Consider the following 22,493-nt stretch of genomic DNA (forward strand, 5'->3'; position numbering starts at 1 on the left):
GATGTCGGTCGGGGGACTTTCATAGCTTCAGATTCATTAGTGCCCCACGTTATTGGAGCACACACCCTCTCTCTCTCTCTCACTCACTCTCTCTTTCTCTCTCTCTCTTTCTCTCTCCCTCCCGTCTCTCCTCCTAGATTTTTGACAGGATATTCTTCACATGCTTCAATCCACCATAGAACCATCCGAGAATATCTTTAGTGTGTGAAATATTGCATTTCCTGAAAGACAACCATTCCTGGCGGGACTCATCTAGGTCCCAAGTGCTGGTTGCAGGATCGGCCGGTCCCTCCAAACCAGATGGATTTAAAGATGGATTTGCGTGTGTAACAGAAAACATCTCCTATCCATTTGATCGCCCACTCCTGTTTAACACAGGGTAATGATTCAACAAACGATTCTCTATTTATTAGCCACATGCTACCACTGGAAACAAACAATTCTCTATTTATTAGCCACATGCTACCACTGGAAACAAACAATTCTCTGTTTATTAGCCACATGCTACCACTGGAAACAAACGATTCTCTATTTATTAGCCACATGCTACCACTGGAAACAAACGATTCTCTATTTATAAGCCACATGCTACCACCGGAAACAAACGATTCTCTATTTATTAGCCACATGCTACCACTGGAAACAAACGATTCTCTATTTATTAGCCACATGCTACCACCGGAAACAAACGATTCTCTATTTATTAGTCACATGCTACCACTGGAAACAAACGATTCTCTATTTATTAGAAACATGCTACCACTGGAAACAAACAATTCTTTATTTATTAGAAACATGCTACCACTGGAAACAAACGATTCTTTATTTATTAGAAACATGCTACCACTGGAAACAAATTATTCTCTATTTATTAGCCACATGCTACCAATGGAAACAAATGATTCTTTATTTATTAGCCACATGCTACCACTGGAAACAAACAATTATTTATTTATTAGCCACATGCTATCACTGGAAACAAACGATTCTCTGTTTATTAGCCACATGCTACCACTGGAAACAAACAATTCTTTACTGTACTATGTGCTATTATTAGCATGATGGCTTCTGAAGCATGCAGCGTGTTTGAATTCCATTTGTTATCAAGTTTTGTGAAACAATCAACACCAGGTCATTATGACGAAAACTGCTTTGCCAAGAGATCTTTCAGACTCAAACCTGAATTCGTAGCACTTTTCGAAATGCCCAATAGCCCCCTGTTAATGGGTGGGATCCAGGTTCACAGTGAGTGAAAGGGATCCAGGTTCACAGTGAGTGAATGGGATCCTGGTTCAGTGTGAGTGAATGGGATCCTGGTTCACAGTGAGTGAATGGGATCCTGGTTCACAGTGAGTGAATGGGATCCTGGTTCACAGTGAGTGAATGGGATCCTGGTTCACAGTGAGTGAATGGGATCCTGGCTCAGTGTGAGTGAATGGGATCCTGGTTAAGTGTGAGTGAATGGGATCCTGGTTCAGTGTGAGTGAATGGGATCCTGGTTCACAGTGAGTAGATGGGATCCTGGCTCAGTGTGAGTGAAAGGGATCCTGGTTCAGTGTGAGTGAATGGGATCCTGGTTCACAGTGAGTAGATGGGATCCTGGTTCAGTGTGAGTGAATGGGATCCTGGTTCACAGTGAGTGAATGGGATCCTGGTTCACAGTGAGTGAATGGGATCCTGGTTCACAGTGAGTGAATGGGATCCTGGTTCACAGTGAGTGAATGGGATCCTGGTTCACAGTGAGTGAATGGGATCCTGGCTCAGTGTGAGTGAATGGGATCCTGGTTCAGTGTGAGTGAATGGGATCCTGGTTCACAGTGAGTGAATGGGATCCTGGTTCACAGTGAGTGAATGGGATCCTGGTTCACAGTGAGTGAATGGGATCCTGGTTCACAGTGAGTGAATGGGATCCTGGCTCAGTGTGAGTGAATGGGATCCTGGTTCAGTGTGAGTGAATGGGATCCTGGTTCACAGTGAGTGAATGGGATCCTGGTTCACAGTGAGTGAATGGGATCCTGGCTCAGTGTGAGTGAATGGGATCCTGGTTCAGTGTGAGTGAATGGGATCCTGGTTCAGTGTGAGTGAATGGGATCCTGGTTCACAGTGAGTAGATGGGATCCTGGCTCAGTGTGAGTGAATGGGATCCTGGTTCAGTTTGAGTGAATGGGATCCTGGTTCACAGTGAGTAGATGGGATCCTGGTTCAGTGTGAGTGAATGGGATCCTGGTTCACAGTGAGTGAATGGGATCCTGGTTCACAGTGAGTGAATGGGATCCTGGTTCACAGTGAGTGAATGGGATCCTGGCTCCGTGTGAGTGAATGGGATCCTGGTTCACAGTGAGTGAATGGGATCCTGGCTCAGTGTGAGTGAATGGGATCCTGGTCCACAGTGAGTGAATGGGATCCTGGTTCACAGTGAGTGAATGGGATCCAGGTTCACAGTGAGTGAATGGGATCCTGGCTCAGTGTGAGTGAATGGGATCCTGGTTCACAGTGAGTGAATGGGATCCTGGCTCAGTGTGAGTGAATGGGATCCTGGCTCAGTGTGAGTGGATGGGATCCTGGTTCACAGTGAGTGAATGGGATCCTGGTTCACGGTGAGTGAATGGGATCCTGGTTCACAGTGAGTGGATGGGATCCTGGCTCCGTGTGAGTGAATGGGATCCTGGCTCAGTGTGCGTGGATGGGATCCTGGCTCAGTGCGAGTGAATGGGATCCTGGCTCAGTGTGAGTGAATGGGATCCTGGCTCAGTGTGAGTGGATGGGATCCTGGTTCACAGTGAGTGAATGGGATCCTGGCTCAGTGTGAGTGAATGGGATCCTGGCTCAGTGTGAGTGAATGGGATCCTGGTTCACAGTGAGTGAATGGGATCCTGGCTCAGTGTGAGTGGATGGGATCCTTGGTTCACAGTGAGTGAATGGGATCCTGGCTCAGTGTGAGTGGATGGGATCCTGGCTCAGTGTGAGTGAATGGGATCCTGGCTCAGTGTGAGTGAATGGGATCCTGGCTCAGTGTGAGTGAATGGGATCCTGGCTCAGTGTGAGTGAATGGGATCCTGGCTCAGTGTGAGTGAATGGGATCCTGGCTCAGTGTGAGTGAATGGGATCCTGGCTCAGTGTGAGTGAATGGGATCCTAGCTCACTGTGAGTGGATGGGATCCTGGCTCAGTGCTGCTACATCAGTATTGTGGGCAGCAGTGCTTGATCAGTTCTATCCTCAAACAGGGGCAACTAACTCTTCAGCAAATTACTGTTTTCAAAATCCTTTTAACAATAATGATTATTGATGATAACATTTAACAATATATGCCATTGAGCAGACACTTATATCCAAAGCAACTTACAGGACAGGGACTGCATACATTTTTAGCATGTGATCCCTGCGGGAATTGAACCTACGACTTCGGTGTTACCACCGCCACACTTGTGCCAACTGAGCTACACAGGAGAATGACAATGAAGGCCTACATGTATACAAGACAGTAAGCAGAGACCTCTCAGCCTAGCGTCTTCTAATGCAGTGTACCTGTAGAGTGCACGGTGTTCCACAAATATTACGATGAGAGGTCCACTCCGTAGTCTATACATCTGCATATTTAAGTGGTAATCTGGTCCCAATTGAAGAAAACTGTATTCAAGTAAACAGAAAGCAAAGATGAGCAGCTGGCGCCATCTGCTGATTTGGTACGTTCTTAATATTTGACTCTTGGTAGATGTAAAACGTTCTCAATATTTGACTCTCTTGGTAGATGTAAAACGTTCTCAATATTTGACTCTTGGTAGGTGTAAAACGTTCTCAATATTTGACTCTCTTGGTAGGTGTAAAACGTTCTCAATATTTGACTCTCTTGGTAGATGTAAAACGTTCTCAATATTTGACTCTTGGTAGGTGTAAAACGTTCTCAATATTTGACTCTCTTGGTAGATGCAAAACGTTCTCAATATTTGACTCTCTTGGTAGATGTAAAACGTTCTCAATATTTGACTCTTGGTAGGTGTAAACGTTCTCAATATTTGACTCTCTTGGTAGATGTAAAACGTTCTCAATATTTGACTCTCTTGGTAGGTGTAAAACCTTCTCAATATTTGACTCTTGGTAGATGTAAAACGTTCTCAATATTTGACTCTCTTGGTAGGTGTAAAACGTTCTCAATATTTGACTCTCTTGGTAGGTGTAAAACCTTCTCAATATTTGACTCTTGGTAGATGTAAAACGTTCTCAATATTTGACTCTCTTGGTAGATGTAAAACGTTCTCAATATTTGACTCTTGGTAGGTGTAAAACGTTCTCAATATTTGACTCTCTTGGTAGATGTAAAACATTCTCAATATTTGACTCTCTTGGTAGATGTAAAACGTTCTCAATATTTGACTCTAGGTAGGTGTAAAACGTTCTCAATATTTGACTCTCTTGGTAGATGCAAAACGTTCTCAATATTTGACTCTCTTGGTAGATGTAAAACGTTCTCAATATTTGACTCTTGGTAGGTGTAAACGTTCTCAATATTTGACTATCTTGGTAGATGTAAAACGTTCTCAATATTTGACTCTCTTGGTAGGTGTAAAACGTTCTCAGTATTTGACTCTCTTGGTAGGTGTAAAACGTTCTCAATATTTGACTCTCTTGGTAGATGTAAAACGTTCTCAATATTTGACTCTTGGTAGGTTTTAAACATTCTCAGTATTTGAATATTTTGGTAGGTGTAAAATGTTCTCAATATTTGACTCTTGGTAGGTGTAAAACGTTCTCAATATTTGACTCTTTTGGTAGGTGTAAAACGTTCTCAATATTTGACTCTCTTGGTAGGTTTTAAACATTCTCAGTATTTGACTCTCTTGGTAGGTGTAAAACGTTCTCAATATTTGACTCTTGGTAGGTGTAAAACATTCTCAATATTTGACTCTCTTGGTAGGTGTAAACATTCTCAATATTTGACTCTCTTGGTAGGTGTAAAACCTTCTCAATATTTGACTCTCTTGGTAGATGTAAAACGTTCTCAATATTTGACTCTTGGTAGGTGTAAAACGTTCTCAATATTTGACTCTCTTGGTAGGTGTAAAATGTTCTCAAAATTTGACTCTCTTGGTAGGTGTAAAACGTTCTCAATATTTGACTCTCTTGGTAGGTGTAAAACGTTCTCAATATTTGACTCTCTTGGTAGATGTAAAACGTTCTCAATATTTGACTCTTGGTAGGTTTTAAATATTCTCAGTATTTTAATATTTTGGTAGGTGTAAAATGTTCTCAATATTTGACTCTTGGTAGGTTTTAAACATTCTCAGTATTTGAATATTTTGGTAGATGTAAAACGTTCTCAATATTTGACTCTCTTGGTAGGTGTAAAAAGTGTAATAATGTTTACTCCGTCAGCTTTGGGACAAATGGCGGAGGTGTGCGTGAACGCTCAAATGGAGGGCCAAGGGAAAGGGGATGATTTAGGATTCAGTCACACACACAAACAGGTGTCATGAAATGCATGCACCAGGAACAGGGTACACTGACTTATCAGATAAATATCAGCAAGCTAGGCTAGCTACAGTGCCTTGCGAAAGTATTCGGCCCCCTTGAACTTTGCGACCTTTTGCCACATTTCAGGCTTCAAACATAAAGATATAAAACTGTATTTTTTTGTGAAGAATCAACAACAAGTGGGACACAATCATGAAGTGGAACAACATTTATTGGATATTTCAAACTTTTTTAACAAATCAAAAACTGAAAAATTGGGCGTGCAAAATTATTCAGCCCCCTTAAGTTAATACTTTGTAGCGCCACCTTTTGCTGCGATTACAGCTGTAAGTCGCTTGGGGTATGTCTCTATCAGTTTTGCACATCGAGAGACTGACATTTTTTCCCATTCCTCCTTGCAAAACAGCTCGAGCTCAGTGAGGTTGGATGGAGAGCATTTGTGAACAGCAGTTTTCAGTCCTTTCCACAGATTCTCGATTGGATTCAGGTCTGGACTTTGACTTGGCCATTCTAACACCTGGATTTGTTTATTTTTGAACCATTCCATTGTAGATTTTGCTTTATGTTTTGGATCATTGTCTTGTTGGAAGACAAATCTCCGTCCCAGTTTTAGGTCTTTTTTAGGTTTTAGGTCTCTCCATCAGGTTTTCTTCCAGAATGGTTCTGTATTTGGCTCCATCCATCTTCCCATCAATTTTAACCATCTTCCCTGTCCCTGCTGAAGAAAAGCAGGCCCAAACCATGATGCTGCCACCACCATGTTTGACAGTGGGTATGGTGTGTTCAGGGTGATGAGCTGTGTTGCTTTTACGCCAAACATAACGTTTTACATTGTTGCCAAAAAGTTCAATTTTGGTTTCATCTGACCAGAGCACCTTCTTCCACATGTTTGGTGTGTCTCCCAGGTGGCTTGTGGCAAACTTTAAACAACACTTTTTATGGATATCTTTAAGAAATGGCTTTCTTCTTGCCACTCTTCCATAAAGGCCAGATTTGTGCAATATACGACTGATTGTTGTCCTATGGACAGAGTCTCCCACCTCAGCTGTAGATCTCTGCAGTTCATCCAGAGTGATCATGGGCCTCTTGGCTGCATCTCTGATCAGTCTTCTCCTTGTATGAGCTGAAAGTTTAGAGAGACGGCCAGGTCTTGGTAGATTTGCAGTGGTCTGATACTCCTTCCATTTCAAAATTATCGCTTGCATAGTGCTCCTTGGGATGTTTAAAGCTTGGGAAATCTTTTTGTATCCAAATCCGGCTTTAAACTTCTTCACAACAGTATCTCGGACCTGCCTGGTGTGTTCCTTGTTCTTCATGATGCTCTCTGCGCTTTTAACGGACCTCTGAGACTATCACAGTGCAGGTGCATTTATACGGAGACTTGATTACACACAGGTGGATTGTATTTATCATCATTAGTCATTTAGGTCAACATTGGATCATTCAGAGATCCTCACTGAACTTCTGGAGAGAGTTTGCTGCACTGAAAGTAAAGGGGCTGAATAATTTTGCACGCCCAATTTTTCAGTTTTTGATTTGTTAAAAAAGTTTGAAATATCCAATAAATGTCGTTCCACTTCATGATTGTGTCCCACTTGTTGTTGATTCTTCACAAAAAAATACAGTTTTATATCTTTATGTTTGAAGCCTGAAATGTGGCAAAAGGTCGCAAAGTTCAAGGGGGCCGAATACTTTCGCAAGGCACTGTATGTGCAGCAAGCTAGGCTAGCTGTAAGCATCAAGCTAGCCTAGTTATGTGCCGCAAGCTAGGCTAGCTGTGAGCAACAAACTAGCCTAGCTAGGTGCAGCAAGCTAGACTAGCTATGTGCAGCAAGCTAGACTAGCTATGTGCAGCAAGCTAGGCCAGCTATGTGCAGAAAAATGGCTAGCTAGCTGCTTGGCTGAACACAGAAAGTCAGCGCACTGTTCTCTGATTGCAAAAAAAATGGATCTGTCTAGTCACAAGACTTTAGCTAAAGATGTGACATGTTATTTCTTGACAATATGAGAGGTTTTAAAACTAGATCGTTCAGATCAAACAAACTTTTTTTTCTAAAACTCCTGAAGACCGTGGAGTCTCATTTTATGTATTACAGGGATGGGGAGGCCCGGGGCCGCCCGGGGAGGCCCGGGGAGGCCCAGAGACCTCACAATATGATATTATCATGAAACTTAGGTGCCGATACGATACACACTGAGTGTACAAAACATTAGGAACACCTTCCTAATATTGAGTTGCCCCCGCTTTTCCCCTCAGAACAGCCTCAATTCGTCAGGGCATGGACCTCAACAAGGTGTCTAAAGCGTTCCACAGGGATGCTGGCCCCATGTTGACTCTACAAGGTGTCTACAGCGTTCCACAGGGATGCTGGCCCCATGTTGACTCTACAAGGTGTCTAAAGCGTTCCACAGGGATGCTGGCCCACGTTGACTTCAATACTTCCCACAGTTGTGTCAAGTCAGCTGGATGTCCTTTTGTTGGTGGACAATTCTTGATACACACGTGAACGTGAGAAACCAAGCAGCGTTGCAGTTCTTGACACAAATCGGTGCTTCTGGCACCTATTACCGTACTCTATTCAAAGGCACTTAAATACTTTATCTTGCCCGGTTCGAGCCCAGGCTCTGTCGCAGCCGGCTGAAAGCGGCGGCTGCGCAGCGGCGCACAATTGGCCTAGCGTCGTCCGGGTTAGGGAGGGTTTGGCCGGCAGGGATATCCTTGTCTCATCGCGCACTACGCATGGCTCTCGACCTTCGCCTCTCCCGAGTCCGTGTGGGAGCTGTAGAAATGAGACAAGACAGTAACTACCAGCAATTGGATACAACAACAATTTGGTCAGAAGAAAGGGTGTAAAATAAAAATATATATAAAAAAATATTTTGTCTTGCCCATTCACCCTCTGAACGGCACACATACACAATCCATGTCTCAATTGCCTCAAGGCTTAAAAATCCTTCTTCAACCCGTCTCCTCCCCTTCATCTACACTGACTGAAGTGGATTTAACAGGTGACATCAATAAGGGATCATAGCGTTCCCCTGGATTCCCCCAGCCAGTCTACAGTTATGGGAAAAGCAAGTGTTCTTCATGTTTTGTACAGTCAGTGTATATTGTGATTCTTACGATTCCATATTGTATTGCGATTCGATGTTCCAAACATATTGCTCAACATATGGTTCCCACCGTGAAGCATGGAGGAGTAGGTGTGATGGTGTGGGGGTGCTTTGCTGGTGACATGATTTATTTAGAATTCAAGGCACACTTAACCAGCATGGCTACCACAGAGCATATGGGGTGGCAGGTAGCCTAGTGGTTAGGGCGTTGGGCCAATAACCTAAAGGTTGCTAGATTGATTCCCCGAGCTGACAAGGTTCAAATCTGTCGTTCTGCCCCTGAACAAGGCAGTTAACCCACTGTTCCTAGGCTGTCATTGTAAATAAGAATTTGTTCTTTACTGACTTACCTAGTTAGATAAAATAATTCTGAAGTGATACACCATCCCATCTGGTTTGCACTGTGTATGGACCAATAACATCTCATAAATATGTGTATGTGACCAATAACATTTGATTTGATTTGATGTTTTCAACGACAGGAAATGGGAGACTAGTCAGGACCAAGGCAAAGATGAATGGAGCAAAGTACAGAGAGATCTTTGATGAAAACTTGCTTCAGAGCGCTAGGGAACTCAGACTGTGCCAAAAGGTTCACCTTCCTACAGGAGAACAACCCTAAACACACATCCAAGACAACGCAGGAGTTACCTGGGGACAAGTCTGAATGAGAGAGCCCGGCCAGAGCCCGGACTTGAACCCGATCGAACATCGATGGGGTTCAACGGCGGTTGGCATCCAATGTTCATTACGAAAGCTGAAGAACATATGCACATTCAGGTACTTTCCCGCAGGTGTTTAGTTGTAGTTGTAGACAAACTCATAGAAAACAGAAAAGAACACAAACCGGCGCTGACAGAGCTGGCTGCCTCGCGTTCTCATCCACATATTTATTTATTTAACCTTTATTTAACTCGGCAAGTCAGTTAAGAACAAATTCTTATTTTCAATGACGGCCTAGGAACAGTGGGTTAACTGCCTGTTCAGGGGCAGAATGACAGATTTTTACCTTGTCAGCTCGGGGGGTTTGAACTTGCAACCTTCCGGTTACTAGTCCAACTCTCTAACCATGCCGCCCAATGTACATATTCTTATTCACTCCTTTACACTTGTGTGTATAGGGTAGTTGTTGTGAAATTGTTCGATTACTCGTTAGATGTTACTGCACGGTCGGAAGTAGAAGCACAAGCATTTCGCTACACTCGCATTAACATCTGCTAACATCTGCTCACGCTCTTAGATTATATTTATGTAACATTTAGACCCTTAAGTCTTCCTCGGGCATCCATATCCCAGGTGGGGGTGGAAGGTCCTACACATAGGGGCAGTACTCAGTGACATCACTTCCTGAAACACGTAAAAAAAGATTATATATAGCATAGTTTCACAATATTATCATTCAATGTATCAACATATATGATCATACACAGGGAATGTGATCAATTTACAGTTGAAGTCGGAAGTTTACATACACTTAGGTTGGTGTCATTAAAACTCATTTTTCACCCCCTCCACAAATGATGTACACCTTAGCCAATGATGAATCGAGTCATGCTTCTTCAGTAGTGGAATAAAGACAATTAGCACTTGAATGTTGTATATAAATGCTGTGTGCAAATACTGGAGTGATCTATTATTATTATAGAATTGTTCATAGACCAATTTTTGACGCTGCATTCACGTGTAAAGGCTGCAAGTACACCGAAATTAAGTCGAACTGAACGTAGACGGAAGGAAGTCTTTGTATAGTTGTCTTTTCAACTACCTGAAAAATACATATTTTCAACTTTTACTTTCGACCGAAATAACATCGAATAACATTTTGTTAGGTGGGAAAGCATTAGCTTTGGTGAGGGGGAGCTAATGCAAGTCTTTAAAATCTCTGTCATGGTTCCTCACAGAAGTGTAGCTCAGAACTACAGTACTGCTACACTTCACCCCCATTTGACCTCCACCCTGTAGAGACAGATCACAGTCATGTCACCATTGTGACCAACTTGGGCTTCAAAACCTGAGTCTCCTGCTATTCACATGACTGTTGCCCACTGAGCTAAAGACAGTCTTCAGCACTGCAGGCAAGGGATACTCATCATCGTCATCATTCATAGCTCCGAACCACCAGTCATACGAGTGTCTGCTAAATTGAATATTGTAGCGACCTCATTCTGGAATTCTTGGCGTAGCGGTTAATTAAGGTGTTGGCTTGACAGTTGCTGGACCTGGGACGAGTCAGTGGAGGCTATTGAGGGAAGGAGGACGGCTCTTAATAATGTCTGGAACGGAGCTAATAGAATGGCATCAAACACCTGGAAACCAGGGAAACCATGTGTTTGATGTATTTGATAGCGTTCCACTGATTCCACTGGATCCACTCCAGCCATTATCACCAGCCCGTCCTCCACAATTAAGGTGCCTGCCAACCTCCTGTGGTACGAGCCCCAATGGGGCTACCCCCTGAATTTGCTGTAATAGTTTTGTAAGAGAAAAATATAACCAAATGATGTTGTTAATTTCCTTATAATAGTTCAACACAATGCATAGACACATTTCATATAAATAATCTATTTATTTGCAGTGGTGTAAAGTACTTAAGTAAAAATACTTGAAAGAACCACTTAAGGAGTTTACTTTACTATTTATATTTTTTGACAACTTTTACTTCACTACATTCCTAAAGAAAATAAAGTACTTTTTACAACATACATTTCCCTGACACCCAAAAGTACTAGTTACATTTTGAATGCTGAGCAGGACAGGAACATGGTCCAATAAACACACTAATCAAGAGAACATCCCAAAATGCATCTGCCTCTGATCTGGCAGACTAGACTCACTAAACACAAATGCTTCGTTTGTAAATTATGTCTGAGTGTTGGAGTGTGCGTCTGGTTATCCATTCATTAAAAAAATTGGTACCGTCTCGCTTAATATAAGGAATTTGAAATGATTCATGCTTTTACCTTTGATACTTAATATGTTAGAAATTCAATTTACTTTCGATACTGAAAAATCAAATCAAATGTTATTTGTCACATCCACATGTTTCGCAGATGTTATTGCCGGTGTAGCGAAAATATACAGTACGTAATATCAAATACTGTTTTACTTTTACTCAAGTAATATTTTACTGGGTGACTTTCACTTTTACTTGAGTCATTCTCTATTAAAGTATGACAACTGGGTACTTTTTCCACCCCTGATAATTTGATATTATGGTTTGGCCAAGTCCGTCGAAATCGGAAAAAAAATAAAAATAATTAGAGGCCTAATAGAACTACAATTCCCATGTATGTCTACATGCAGTGCGCATGTGCGCCTGGTCCATTTCCTGGTCCGACCTTCTCATATAAATACGCAGGGTTACAAGACAAGAGTTCGTCAGAAAATACGAACCCAATGATTCCTATATGTCCAGTGGTCTCCTTCACCTATGGTGAGTTAACGTTAATAAAAACGATTAAATTAGGTAACAAGACTTAACAATTAATAATTTATAACATTTACGAGGAAAGCTAGGGGTGGGTTTATCGGTGTGTCCTTGAAGTGCTCTTTCTGCCTGTTTTAACGCCTCTGCAGTGTACTGTATGCGGGGGTCTTGCTTCAAACAGTAGCTAGCTACCTAACCCACCGTTCACCCTCGATGTATCTTTGTCCCCTTTCTGCAGTGCCCAGCCGGCTTGGTGAAGATGCCAAAATGGCTACCGGCAACTACTTTGGATTTACCCACGGTGGTGCTGCACAGTACAGGTAGGATATGACTCCTTGGAATTGGAAATATGCGATCCATCACTGCGGGAACCCAATTTTAAAGGACGGTCGGTGCTATCAGGGATCCTAGGGACCTTCACTACCTTTAACCCTAACCTAACCAATAAAAAAATATATACACTTCAATGGGGGGGAGGGCACAAGTCCCAAGGATCCCGGACCTTTAAAGGATTCCCCAGAGGAAGTTGCGGCCTCCACTTTGCCGTAATATCCTGTCCTCGTTGGGAAATGCACGTTTTGGTTCCACCTCCGATTTAATTTGAAGGTTACTTATACATATTCAATAATTGGTTGTGGGAAATTACGCATGGAGTTAATAATCAATCAATCAAATTTTATAAAGCCCTTTTTAAAAATGTTTAAATTTTTTAAAATTATTTATTTATTTATTTATACATCAGCGGATGTCACAGTGCTGTACAGAAACCCAGCCTAAAACCCCAAACAGTAAGCAATGCAGATGTAGAAGCACGGTGGCTAGGAATAAACATCAACAAATGGGGCACTGACAGCTGTCAGTGTAGCTAGCATGGTAACATTAGCAAATTAGCTATCTTATTATATCTAACTTAGCTAACTAGCTAATCAAATGAAAGTTTATTTGTCACGTGCGCCGAACACAACAGGTGTAGTAGACCTTTATAGTGAAATGCTTATTAACCAATAGTGGTTTTTAAGTTTAAAAAAAGTTATTATTAGGTGAACAACATAAGTAAAGAAATAATAAAAAGTGAAAAATAACAGTAGGGAGGCTATAATGTTATCTGTTGCTGTTAAAAAAAAAAATGACTACATGGCATTCACAAGATTAGGTTCTGGAGCTGGATTTGTTAAGTCTCTTTTTGGTAAAACGTCGTCACCGATGGAAACCACTGGCGTATCTTTTGAATTTGCCATCTATATTTATCTCAAGTTTTGTCATCTTCCATAAATTGCCAAATCTGCCAGTTTATGCTTGATCCAAAAAATATGGTCAGGGGCTTCATCTGGAGGGGGTGAGCGGAGCATGCACAGGCCTAATTGATCTCCATACCCCACATTGTGTGACGGTGCAGCTCTGCTCTGTTAGCTCCACATTGACATGATTGGTTGATGGTAGGTGGGGGCGTCAGTTCCAGTATAAACACTCAACAGCTCTGCTCAGTATAAACGACCTGACTTCTGTAGATACAGCAGAGCCTTCAACTTCGCAGCGGTTTCGGATTTAATAAACAATGGCTGGTAGGCGGTAACATTAAAATAAAACCCAGTCCTGAAACTAAATGCAGCTGGAAAAATATTTTTTTAAATTTTATTTAACCTTTATTTAACTAGGCAAGTCGGTTAAGAACAAATTCTTATTTACAATGACGGCCTACCAAAAGACCTCCTGCGGGGAGTACTGGGATAAAAAATGACTATATAAAACACGCATCACGACAAGACAGACAACACTATATAAAAAGAGACCTAAGATGGCAACACAGCATGGTGGCAACACAGCATGGTGGCAACACAGCATGGTGGCAACACAGCATGGTGGCAACATAACATGGTACAGACAACAGCACGAAGGGCAAGAAGGTAGAGACTACAATACGCAAAGCAGCCACAACTGTCAGTGTCCATGATTGAGTCTTTGAATGAAGAGACTGAGATAAAACTGTCCAGTTTGAGTGTTTGTTGCAGCTCGTTCTAGTCGCTAGCTGCGGCGAACTGAAAAGAAGAGTGACCCAGGGATGTGTGCTTTGGGGACCTTTAACAGAATGTGACTGGCAGAACGGGTGTTGTATGTGGAGGATGAGAGCTGCAGTAGGTATCTCAGATGGGGGGAGTGAGGCCTAAGAGGGTTTTATAAATAAGCATCAACCAGTGGGTCTTGCGACGGGTATACAGAGATGACCAGTTTACAGAGGAGTATAGAGTGCAGTGATGTGTCCTATAAGGAGCATTGGTGGCAAATCTGATGGCCGAATAGTGAAGAACATCTAGCCGTTCCAGAGCACCCTTACCTGCCGAGCTATAAATTATGTCATCTAGCATGGGTAGGATGGTCATCTGAATCAGGGTTAGTTTGGCAGCTGGGGTGAAAGAGGAGCGACTACGATAGAGGAAACCAAATCTAGATTTAACTTTAGCCTGCTTCTTTGATAAGTGCTGAGAGAAGGACAGTGTACCGTCTAGCCATACTCCCAAGTACTTGTATGAGGTGACCACCTCAAGCTCTAAACCCTCAGAGGTAGGAATCACACCTGTGGGGAGAGGGGCATTCTTCTTACCAAAGAGAGAGCTTGTTGGACACTAAGAAAGCTTTGTAGAGCATTTAACACAAAATCCGGGGAGGGGCCAGCTGAGTATAAGACTATCTTCTGCATATACAGTTGATGTTGAAAGTTTAAGTGTTATTTGCTAGACTGTAACCTACAATTGAAGTCGGAAGTTTACATACACCTTAGCCAAATACATTTAAACTCTGTTTTTTCACAATTCTTGACATTTAATCCTATAAACCACTTTATTTTAAGAATGTGAAATGTCAGAATAATAGTAGAGTGAATGATTTATATCAGCTTTTTTCTTTCATCACATTCCCAGTGGGTCAGAAGTTTACATACACTCAATTAATGTTTGGTAGCATTGCCTTTAAATTGTTTAACTTGGGTCAAACGTTTCGGGTAGCTTTCCACAAATTTCCCAGAATAAGTTGGGTGAATTTTGGCCCATTCCTCCTGACAGAGCTGGTGTAACCAAGTCAGGTTTGTAGGCCTCCTTGCTCGCACATGCTTTTTCAGTTCTGCCTACAAATGTTCTATAGGTGTGAGGTTATGGCTTTGTGATGGCCACTCCAATACCTTGACTTTGTCCTTAAGCCATTTTGCCACAATTTTGGAAGTATGCTTGGGGTCATTGTCCATTTGGAAGACCCATTTGCGACCAAGCTTTAACTTCCTGACTGATGTCTTGAGATGTTGCTTCAATATATCCACATCATTTTCCATCCTCATGAAGCCATCTATTTTGTGACGTGCACCAGTCCCTCCTGCAGATAAGCACCCCCACCCCCGTGCTTCACGGTTTTGATGGTGTCCTTTGGCTCGCAAGTCTCCCCCTTTTTCCTCCAAACATAACGATGGTCATTATGGCCAAACAGTTATATTTTTGTTTAATCAGACCAGAGGACATTTCTCCAAAAAGTACGATCTTTGTCCCATGTGCAGTTGCAAACCGTAGTCAGGCTTTTTTATGGAGGATTTGGTGCAGTGGCTTCTTCCTTGCTGAGCGGCCTTTCAGGTTAGGTCGATATAGGACTGGTTTTACTGTGGATATAGATACTTTTGTACTTGTTTCCTCCAGCATCTTCACAAGGTCCTTTGCTGTTGTTCTGGGATTGATTTGCACTTTTCGCACCAAAGTACGTTCATCTCTAGGAAACAGAACACATCTCCTTCCTGAGTGGTATGACCGCTGCGTGGTCCCATGGTGTTTATACTTGCGTACTATTGTTTGTACAGATGAACGTGGTACCTTTAGGCGTTTTGGAAATTGCTCCCAAGGATGAATCAGACTTGTGAAGGTCTCCAATTTTGTTTCTGAGGTCTTGGCTGATTTCTTTTGATTTTCCCATGATGTCAAGCAAAGAGGCACTGAGTTTGAAGGTAGGCCTTGAAATACATCCACAGGTACACCTCCAATTGACTCAAATGAAGTCAATTAGCCTATCAGAAGCTTCTAATGACAATCTTCTAGAATTTTCCAAGCTGTTTAAAGGCACAGCCAAGTTAGTGTATGTAAACTTCTGAGCCACAGGAATTATGATACAGTGAGTTATAAGTTAAGTAATCTGTCTTTAAACAATTGTTGGAAAAATGACTTGTCATGCATACAGTAGATGTCCTATCCCGACTTGCCAAAACTATAGTTTGTTAAAAAGACATTTGTGGAGTGTCACATTTGTGTCACATCTGGAGGACACCATCCCTACGGTGAAGCATGGTGGTGGCAGCGTCACATCTGGAGGACACCTGTCACCATCCCTACGGTGAAGCATGGTGGTGGCAGCGTCACATCTGGAGGACACCTGTCACCATCCCTACGGTGAAGCATGGTGGTGGCAGCGTCACATCTGTAGGACACCTGTCACCATCCCTACGGTGAAGCATGGTGGTGCATGCTGTGGGATGTTTTTCAGCGGCAGGAACTGGGATACTAGTCCGGATCGAGGGATAGATGAACGAAGCAAAGTACAGAGAGATCCTTGATGGAATCCTGCCCCAGAGTGCTCAGGACCTCGGTCTGGGCGACAGTTCACCTTCCAAAAGAACAGTGACCCTAAGCACAAAGTCTCTGAATGTTCTTGAGTTGCCCCAGCTAGAGCCCAGACTTGAACCTAATCGAACATCTCCGGAGAGACCTGAAAATAGCTGTGCAGCGACGCTCCCCATCCAACCTGACAGAGCTTGGGAGGATCTGCAGAGAAGAATGGGAGAAACTCCCCAAATACAGCTGTGCCAAGCTTGTAGCGTCGTACCCAAGAAGACTCAGGGCTGTAATCGCTGCCAAAAGTACTGACTAAAGGGTTTGAATATTTCAGTTTTTTTATTTGTAAAAATGTATAAACCTGTTTTTGCTTTTTTCATTGAGGTATTGTGTGTAGGTTGACAAGGGGAGAACTAAATACATTGTAGAATAAGGCTGTAATGTAACAAAATGTGGAAAATGGTCGGAATACTTTCGACTGCACTGTCTTTGTTTTATTTAATTTGTTTTAATCTTTTATTTTTTTTTTTATAGAATTTCTTCCACTTTGACATTTTAGCGTATTTTGTGTAGATTGTTGACACAAAATGAACGTTTTTAAATCTCACTTTTTAACACAATGTCAAATCTAAGGGGTTTGAATACTTTTGCAAGACCCTGTATCTTGCTGTCACCTATCGTACACAAACCTACCAAAAGCACAGCTAATCTAGAGTCCTTTAGAATGATTTGGTTTACTAGAACACAGCTAATCTAGAGTCCTTTAGAATGATTTGGTTTACTAAAACACAGCTAATCTAGAGTCCTTTAGAATGATTTGGTTTACTAAAACACAGCTAATCTAGAGTCCTTTAGAATGATTTGGTTTACTAAAACACAGCTAATCTAGAGTCCTTTAGAATGATTTGGTTTACTAGAACACAGCTAATCTAGAGTCCTTTAGAATGATTTGGTTTACTAGAACACAGCTAATCTAGAGTCCTTTAGAATGATTTGGTTTACTAGAACACAGCTAATCTAGAGTCCTTTAGAATGATTTGGTTTACTAGAACACAGCTAATCTAGAGTCCTTTAGAATGATTTGGTTTACTAGAACACAGCTAATCTAGAGTCCTTTAGAATGATTTGGTTTACTAGAACACAGCTAATCTAGAGTCCTTTAGAATGATTTGGTTTACTAGAACACAGCTAATCTAGAGTCCTTTAGAATGATTTGGTTTACTAGAACACAGCTAATCTAGAGTCCTTTAGAATGATTTGGTTTACTAGAACACAGCTGTAGTAGGCTACCCAATATTTCTATCCAAATCAACTTTAGTCGACAACTTAGATGGCTGTTGTCGTACCAAGAGGATTGTGCCATTTAACCCATAAACACACAACAGTATTTATGAGGAAACAGTTCGGCCTATTAGGTGGTAACGTTTTAATGACCATTTTAGTTGTGGGGTGCTGTTTTAAATGTTTTTCAGAGCCATTTTCCTGCGTCTCTTTTTGAGAGCACGTTTCCTATAGCAGCAGCTTAGAGCTCATTGATGGAAAGCCAAGACTATTCTTCATGGCATTAGCAGGCAGAGCATGGTGGCTCTTTCTGACCTGTCAGCATGCTGACCACTGGACAAAATGGCTCCCCCCCCCCCCCCCCCCCCCTTCCCTCTGTTGTCAGAGACCAATGGTGTGAAATCGTCCATAAGGAAATGAATGAGACAACGGTACACCATATCTTCAGTGATTTTAATTTGTGTAGAAAACTTTATTTTAATAACTTTTCAAATGAGACAAATCACAAATTTTAAGCATTTAATCTATCCATTTTTGCAGATATATTACACCAGAAAAGGACATTTTCTATTTTGTTGTCTTACTGAGTTTGGTTTTAACTACGAGGGAATTGGCACCAAACAACTTTTGACTAATTCTGAGTGCGCATGTTTCTCGACAGAATTCTACTCTACCATTTTGTGGAATGGTCTGTTATGATATCTGGTTCATATATGACCAAAATGCTGCCTGTGACACTCAAAGTTTCTGCTGCTTTGCAGTTGGCTGTTTTGGGTAGAGATCAGGTATAACTGAAATGTCTGCTTTTTATTTATTTATTTTTAAATGCTAAATCTACCTCTAAGTATTATTTGACATGGGATTAGGATCCACATTTAGATGTAGCTAAAGCAGCGGGTGCTCTTCCTGGGGTCCACATTTAGATGTAGCTAAAGCAGCGGGTGCTCTTCCTGGGGTCCACATTTAGATGTAGCTAAAGCAGCGGGTGCTCTTCCTGGGGTCCACATTTAGATGTAGCTAAAGCAGCGGGTGCTCTTCCTGGGGTCCACATTTAGATGTTGCCAAAGCAGCGGGTGCTCTTCCTGGGGTCCACATTTAGATGTAGCTAAAGCAGCGGGTGCTCTTCCTGGGGTCCACATTTAGATGTAGCTAAAGCAGCGGGTGCTCTTCCTGGGGTCCACATTTAGATGTTGCTAAAGCAGCGGGTGCTCTTCCTGGGGTCCACATTTAGATGTTGCTAAAGCAGCAGGTGCTCTTCCTGGGGTCCACATTTAGATGTAGCTAAAGCAGCAGGTGCTCTTCCTGGGGTACACATTTAGATGTTGCTAAAGCAGCGGGTGCTCTTCCTGGGGTCCACATTTAGATGTTGCTAAAGCAGCGGGTGCTCTTCCTGGGGTCCACATTTAGATGTAGCTAAAGCAGCGGGTGCTCTTCCTGGGGATAAAACAGGACATAAAACAGAACATTAATAGACCAGAAAGAACAGAACTCCACAGAACAGAACTCCACAGAACTCCACAGAACAGAACTCCACAGAACAGAACTCCACAGAACTCCACAGAACAGAACTCCACAGAACTCCACAGAACAGAACTCCACAGAACAGAACTCCACAGAGCTCCGACAGGGACATTGACCCACGTTGTTGTTGTGACTCTGTACTGCAGCACTGTAATGATACAATGTGACTGAGGTTTAAGTGCAGATTGTCAGCTTTTTAATTTGAGGGTATTTTCATATCAGGTGAGCTGTTTAGAAAATTACAGCATGTCTCCCTATTTTTTTTTTTTTTAGGTGTAGTAAAAAGTTTAGTATTTTTTCACATTCATACCAATCGATGTCTACGTCAAGCTTGTGAGTACAAATGTTCTGTTTTTGTTTTGGTTATATTTCAGGTAAAAACATTTTGTTGCACCGATAGAAATAAATAGTTGATATTGTGTCGCTTTTTAAAAATTGTAAATAAGAATATAATATATTTCTAAACACTTCATTTAAAGTGGCTGCTACCATGATTTACAGATAATGCTGACTGAATCACGAATACTTGAGTGAGGAAAGTTAAACGCACAAATATCATATGCCAGAGACATGTTACCACCTCACCATTACAGTAACAGGGAATGCAAACCTTCCAATCTCAGAGGGATGTTACCCCCTCATACATTCCCTGTTACTGTAATGGTGAGGGGGTAACATCCCTCTGAGATTGGAAGGTTTGCTCTGAGTTAAGTTTATTTAGGGAGAAAGTTAGAGGCATAAATATCATACAGCCAACAAATATACATTCCCTGTTACTGTAATGGTATTTGTTGGCTGTATGATATTTATGCCTCTAACTTTCTCCCTAAATAAACTTAACTCAGAGCAAACCTTCCAATCTCAGAGGGATGTTGGGGAATTTTATTTTTATTTTTTTATTTTTTTACAGACACTTGACTGCTATTCAACCAGATTTTCCACATGGATCGAACTGTTGCTTCTGGTAAGGGTAACTAGGGTAACTAGCTGCTAACTCTAGCAGGCTTGTAACTGCATGTCACTAGTCGAACACTGAACTTATCACTGCGGGAAAAGCTGAAACATCAATCAATGGTCGAGTCATTTCCACTTTCATTTTTTTTGTTTTTTGCAGCAACATTTTTAAATGGGGGAAAAAAGTTACTGCAAATTCAGCAGGGTAGCCTAGTGGTTAGAGTGGAGGGGCGGCAGGGTAGCCTAGTGGTTAGAGTGGAGGGGCGGCAGGGTAGCCTAGTGGTTAGAGTGTAGGGGCGGCAGGGTAGCCTAGGCGGCAGGGTAGCCTAGTGGTTAGAGTGGAGGGGCGGCAGGGTAGCCTAGTGGTTAGAGTGGAGGGGCGGCAGGGTAGCCTAGTGGTTAGAGTGGAGGGGCGGCAGGGTAGCCTAGTGGTTAGAGTGTTGGACTAGTAACTGGAAGGCTCAGTGCAGTGGGCAGCTGGGAGGAGTTGCTCTTGTTCTCCATGGACTTTACAGTGTCCCAAAACGTTTTGGAGTTAGAGCTACAGGATGTGAATTTCTGCTTGAAAAAGCTAGCCTTTGACTGCGTGTATTGGTTCCTGACTTCCCTGAACAGGTGCATATCGTGGGGACTATTCGATGCTATTGCAGTCCACCAAAGGATGTTTTTGTGCTGGTCGATGGCAGTTAGCACTGGAGTGAACCAAGGGCTATATATGTTCTTGGTTTTGCATTTTTTGAACGGGGCATGCTTATCTAAGATGGTGAGGAAATTACTTTTAAGGAATGACCAGGCATGCTCGACTGATGGGATGAGGTCAGTATCCTTCCAGGATACCCGGGCCAGGTCGACTAGAAAGACCTATTCGCTGAAGTGTTTTATGGAGCGTTTGACATTGATGAGGGGTGGTCGTTTGACCGCGGATACAGGCAATGAGGTAGTGATCGCTGAGATCCTGATTGAAAACAGCGGAGGTGTATTTGGAGGGCAAGTTGGTCAGGATACTGTCTATGTGGGTGCCCATGTTTACGGATTTAGGGTTGTACCTGGTGGGTTCCTTGATGATTTTGTGTGAGATTGAGGGCATCTAGTTTAGATTGTAGGACTGCTGGGGTGTTAAGCATTTCCCAGTTTAGGTCACCGAACAGAACGAACTCTGGATGGCAAATGTTGGCCAATCCAGGTGTGCAAAGCTCTTTTAGATTTACCCAGAAACACTCACAGTTGTAACCGCTGCCAAAGGTGCTTCTACAAAGTATTGACTCAGAGGTATGAATAATTAAGTAAATTCGATTTCTGTATTTAATTTTCTATATATATATATATATATATATATATATATATATATATATATATATATATATATATATATATATATATATATATATATATATATATATATATATATATATATATATATATATATATATATATAAATAGAAAGTTCACTGTCATTATGGTGTATTGTGTGTAAATTGGGTTAGGAATTAATTTAATTCACTTTAAATTCACGCTGTAATACAACATTGTGGGATAAATGTTAATGGGTCTGAATACTTTCTGAAGGCTACAAATGTGTGTAAAAAAAAAAAAAAGCCATCCCCCGTCCCCCACTTTGGCCAATCAGATCACGTCTCTCGGTTCCTACTCCCCGCCTACAAGCAGCAACTTGAGGTAGTCACCAACACACAGAACTGTTAGGCGCTGGACAGAGGAGGCAGACTTAATGCTGCAGGACTGTTTTTGAGAATACTGATTGGAGTAGGTTCAAAGATTCATCCACCCAGGACTCCTGAACATCGTTAGTGACAGGCCTCATTAAGAAATGTGTTTTTATGTACTAGGGCTGATCCTATCCAACGTAAGGCTGGGTGATATATCGATATCATGTTTTGAGGGCGACTATTCCTTTGCTTCTTCTGTGCTGTATGCAATGACTGTTGGCTGTGTGCGCCTTCCCATTTGTTTTATATAACACCAAGCCCCTCCCCTGCCACTCACAACAACAAAGATGAGAGATCACTTCTTCCTCGCTGACAAGCAGTTTCAACTCTCTATTTGAAGTTTGAGTTTTGGCCCAAACATAATGGGTCATATGGACACAAACACATTGAAACATGACTTTACTGTAATACAGAACTTAACTTTT

At 42.0% G+C, this 22,493-nt stretch overlaps 1 protein-coding gene across 9 annotated transcripts in view; it reads left to right on the forward strand.

The window, feature by feature from the left end:
- The first annotated feature begins 11,926 nt into the window (after window positions 1-11,926).
- LOC139410553 (zinc finger RNA-binding protein-like) overlaps window positions 11,927-22,493 on the forward strand; it is a 55,849-nt gene continuing 45,282 nt past the window's right edge. For all 9 annotated transcript variants that reach the window (XM_071155834.1, XM_071155837.1, XM_071155836.1 and 6 more), the window contains exons 1-2: window positions 11,927-12,017; window positions 12,250-12,331. In XM_071155834.1, the coding sequence (XP_071011935.1) occupies window positions 11,981-12,017; window positions 12,250-12,331 (119 nt within the window). In that variant the 5' untranslated portion in view covers window positions 11,927-11,980. The remainder of the gene's footprint in view (window positions 12,018-12,249; window positions 12,332-22,493) is intronic.

The sequence above is a fragment of the Oncorhynchus clarkii genome, chromosome 6 (assembly GCF_045791955.1).
Source record: "Oncorhynchus clarkii lewisi isolate Uvic-CL-2024 chromosome 6, UVic_Ocla_1.0, whole genome shotgun sequence".
NCBI classification, from domain to species: Eukaryota; Metazoa; Chordata; class Actinopteri; order Salmoniformes; family Salmonidae; genus Oncorhynchus; species Oncorhynchus clarkii.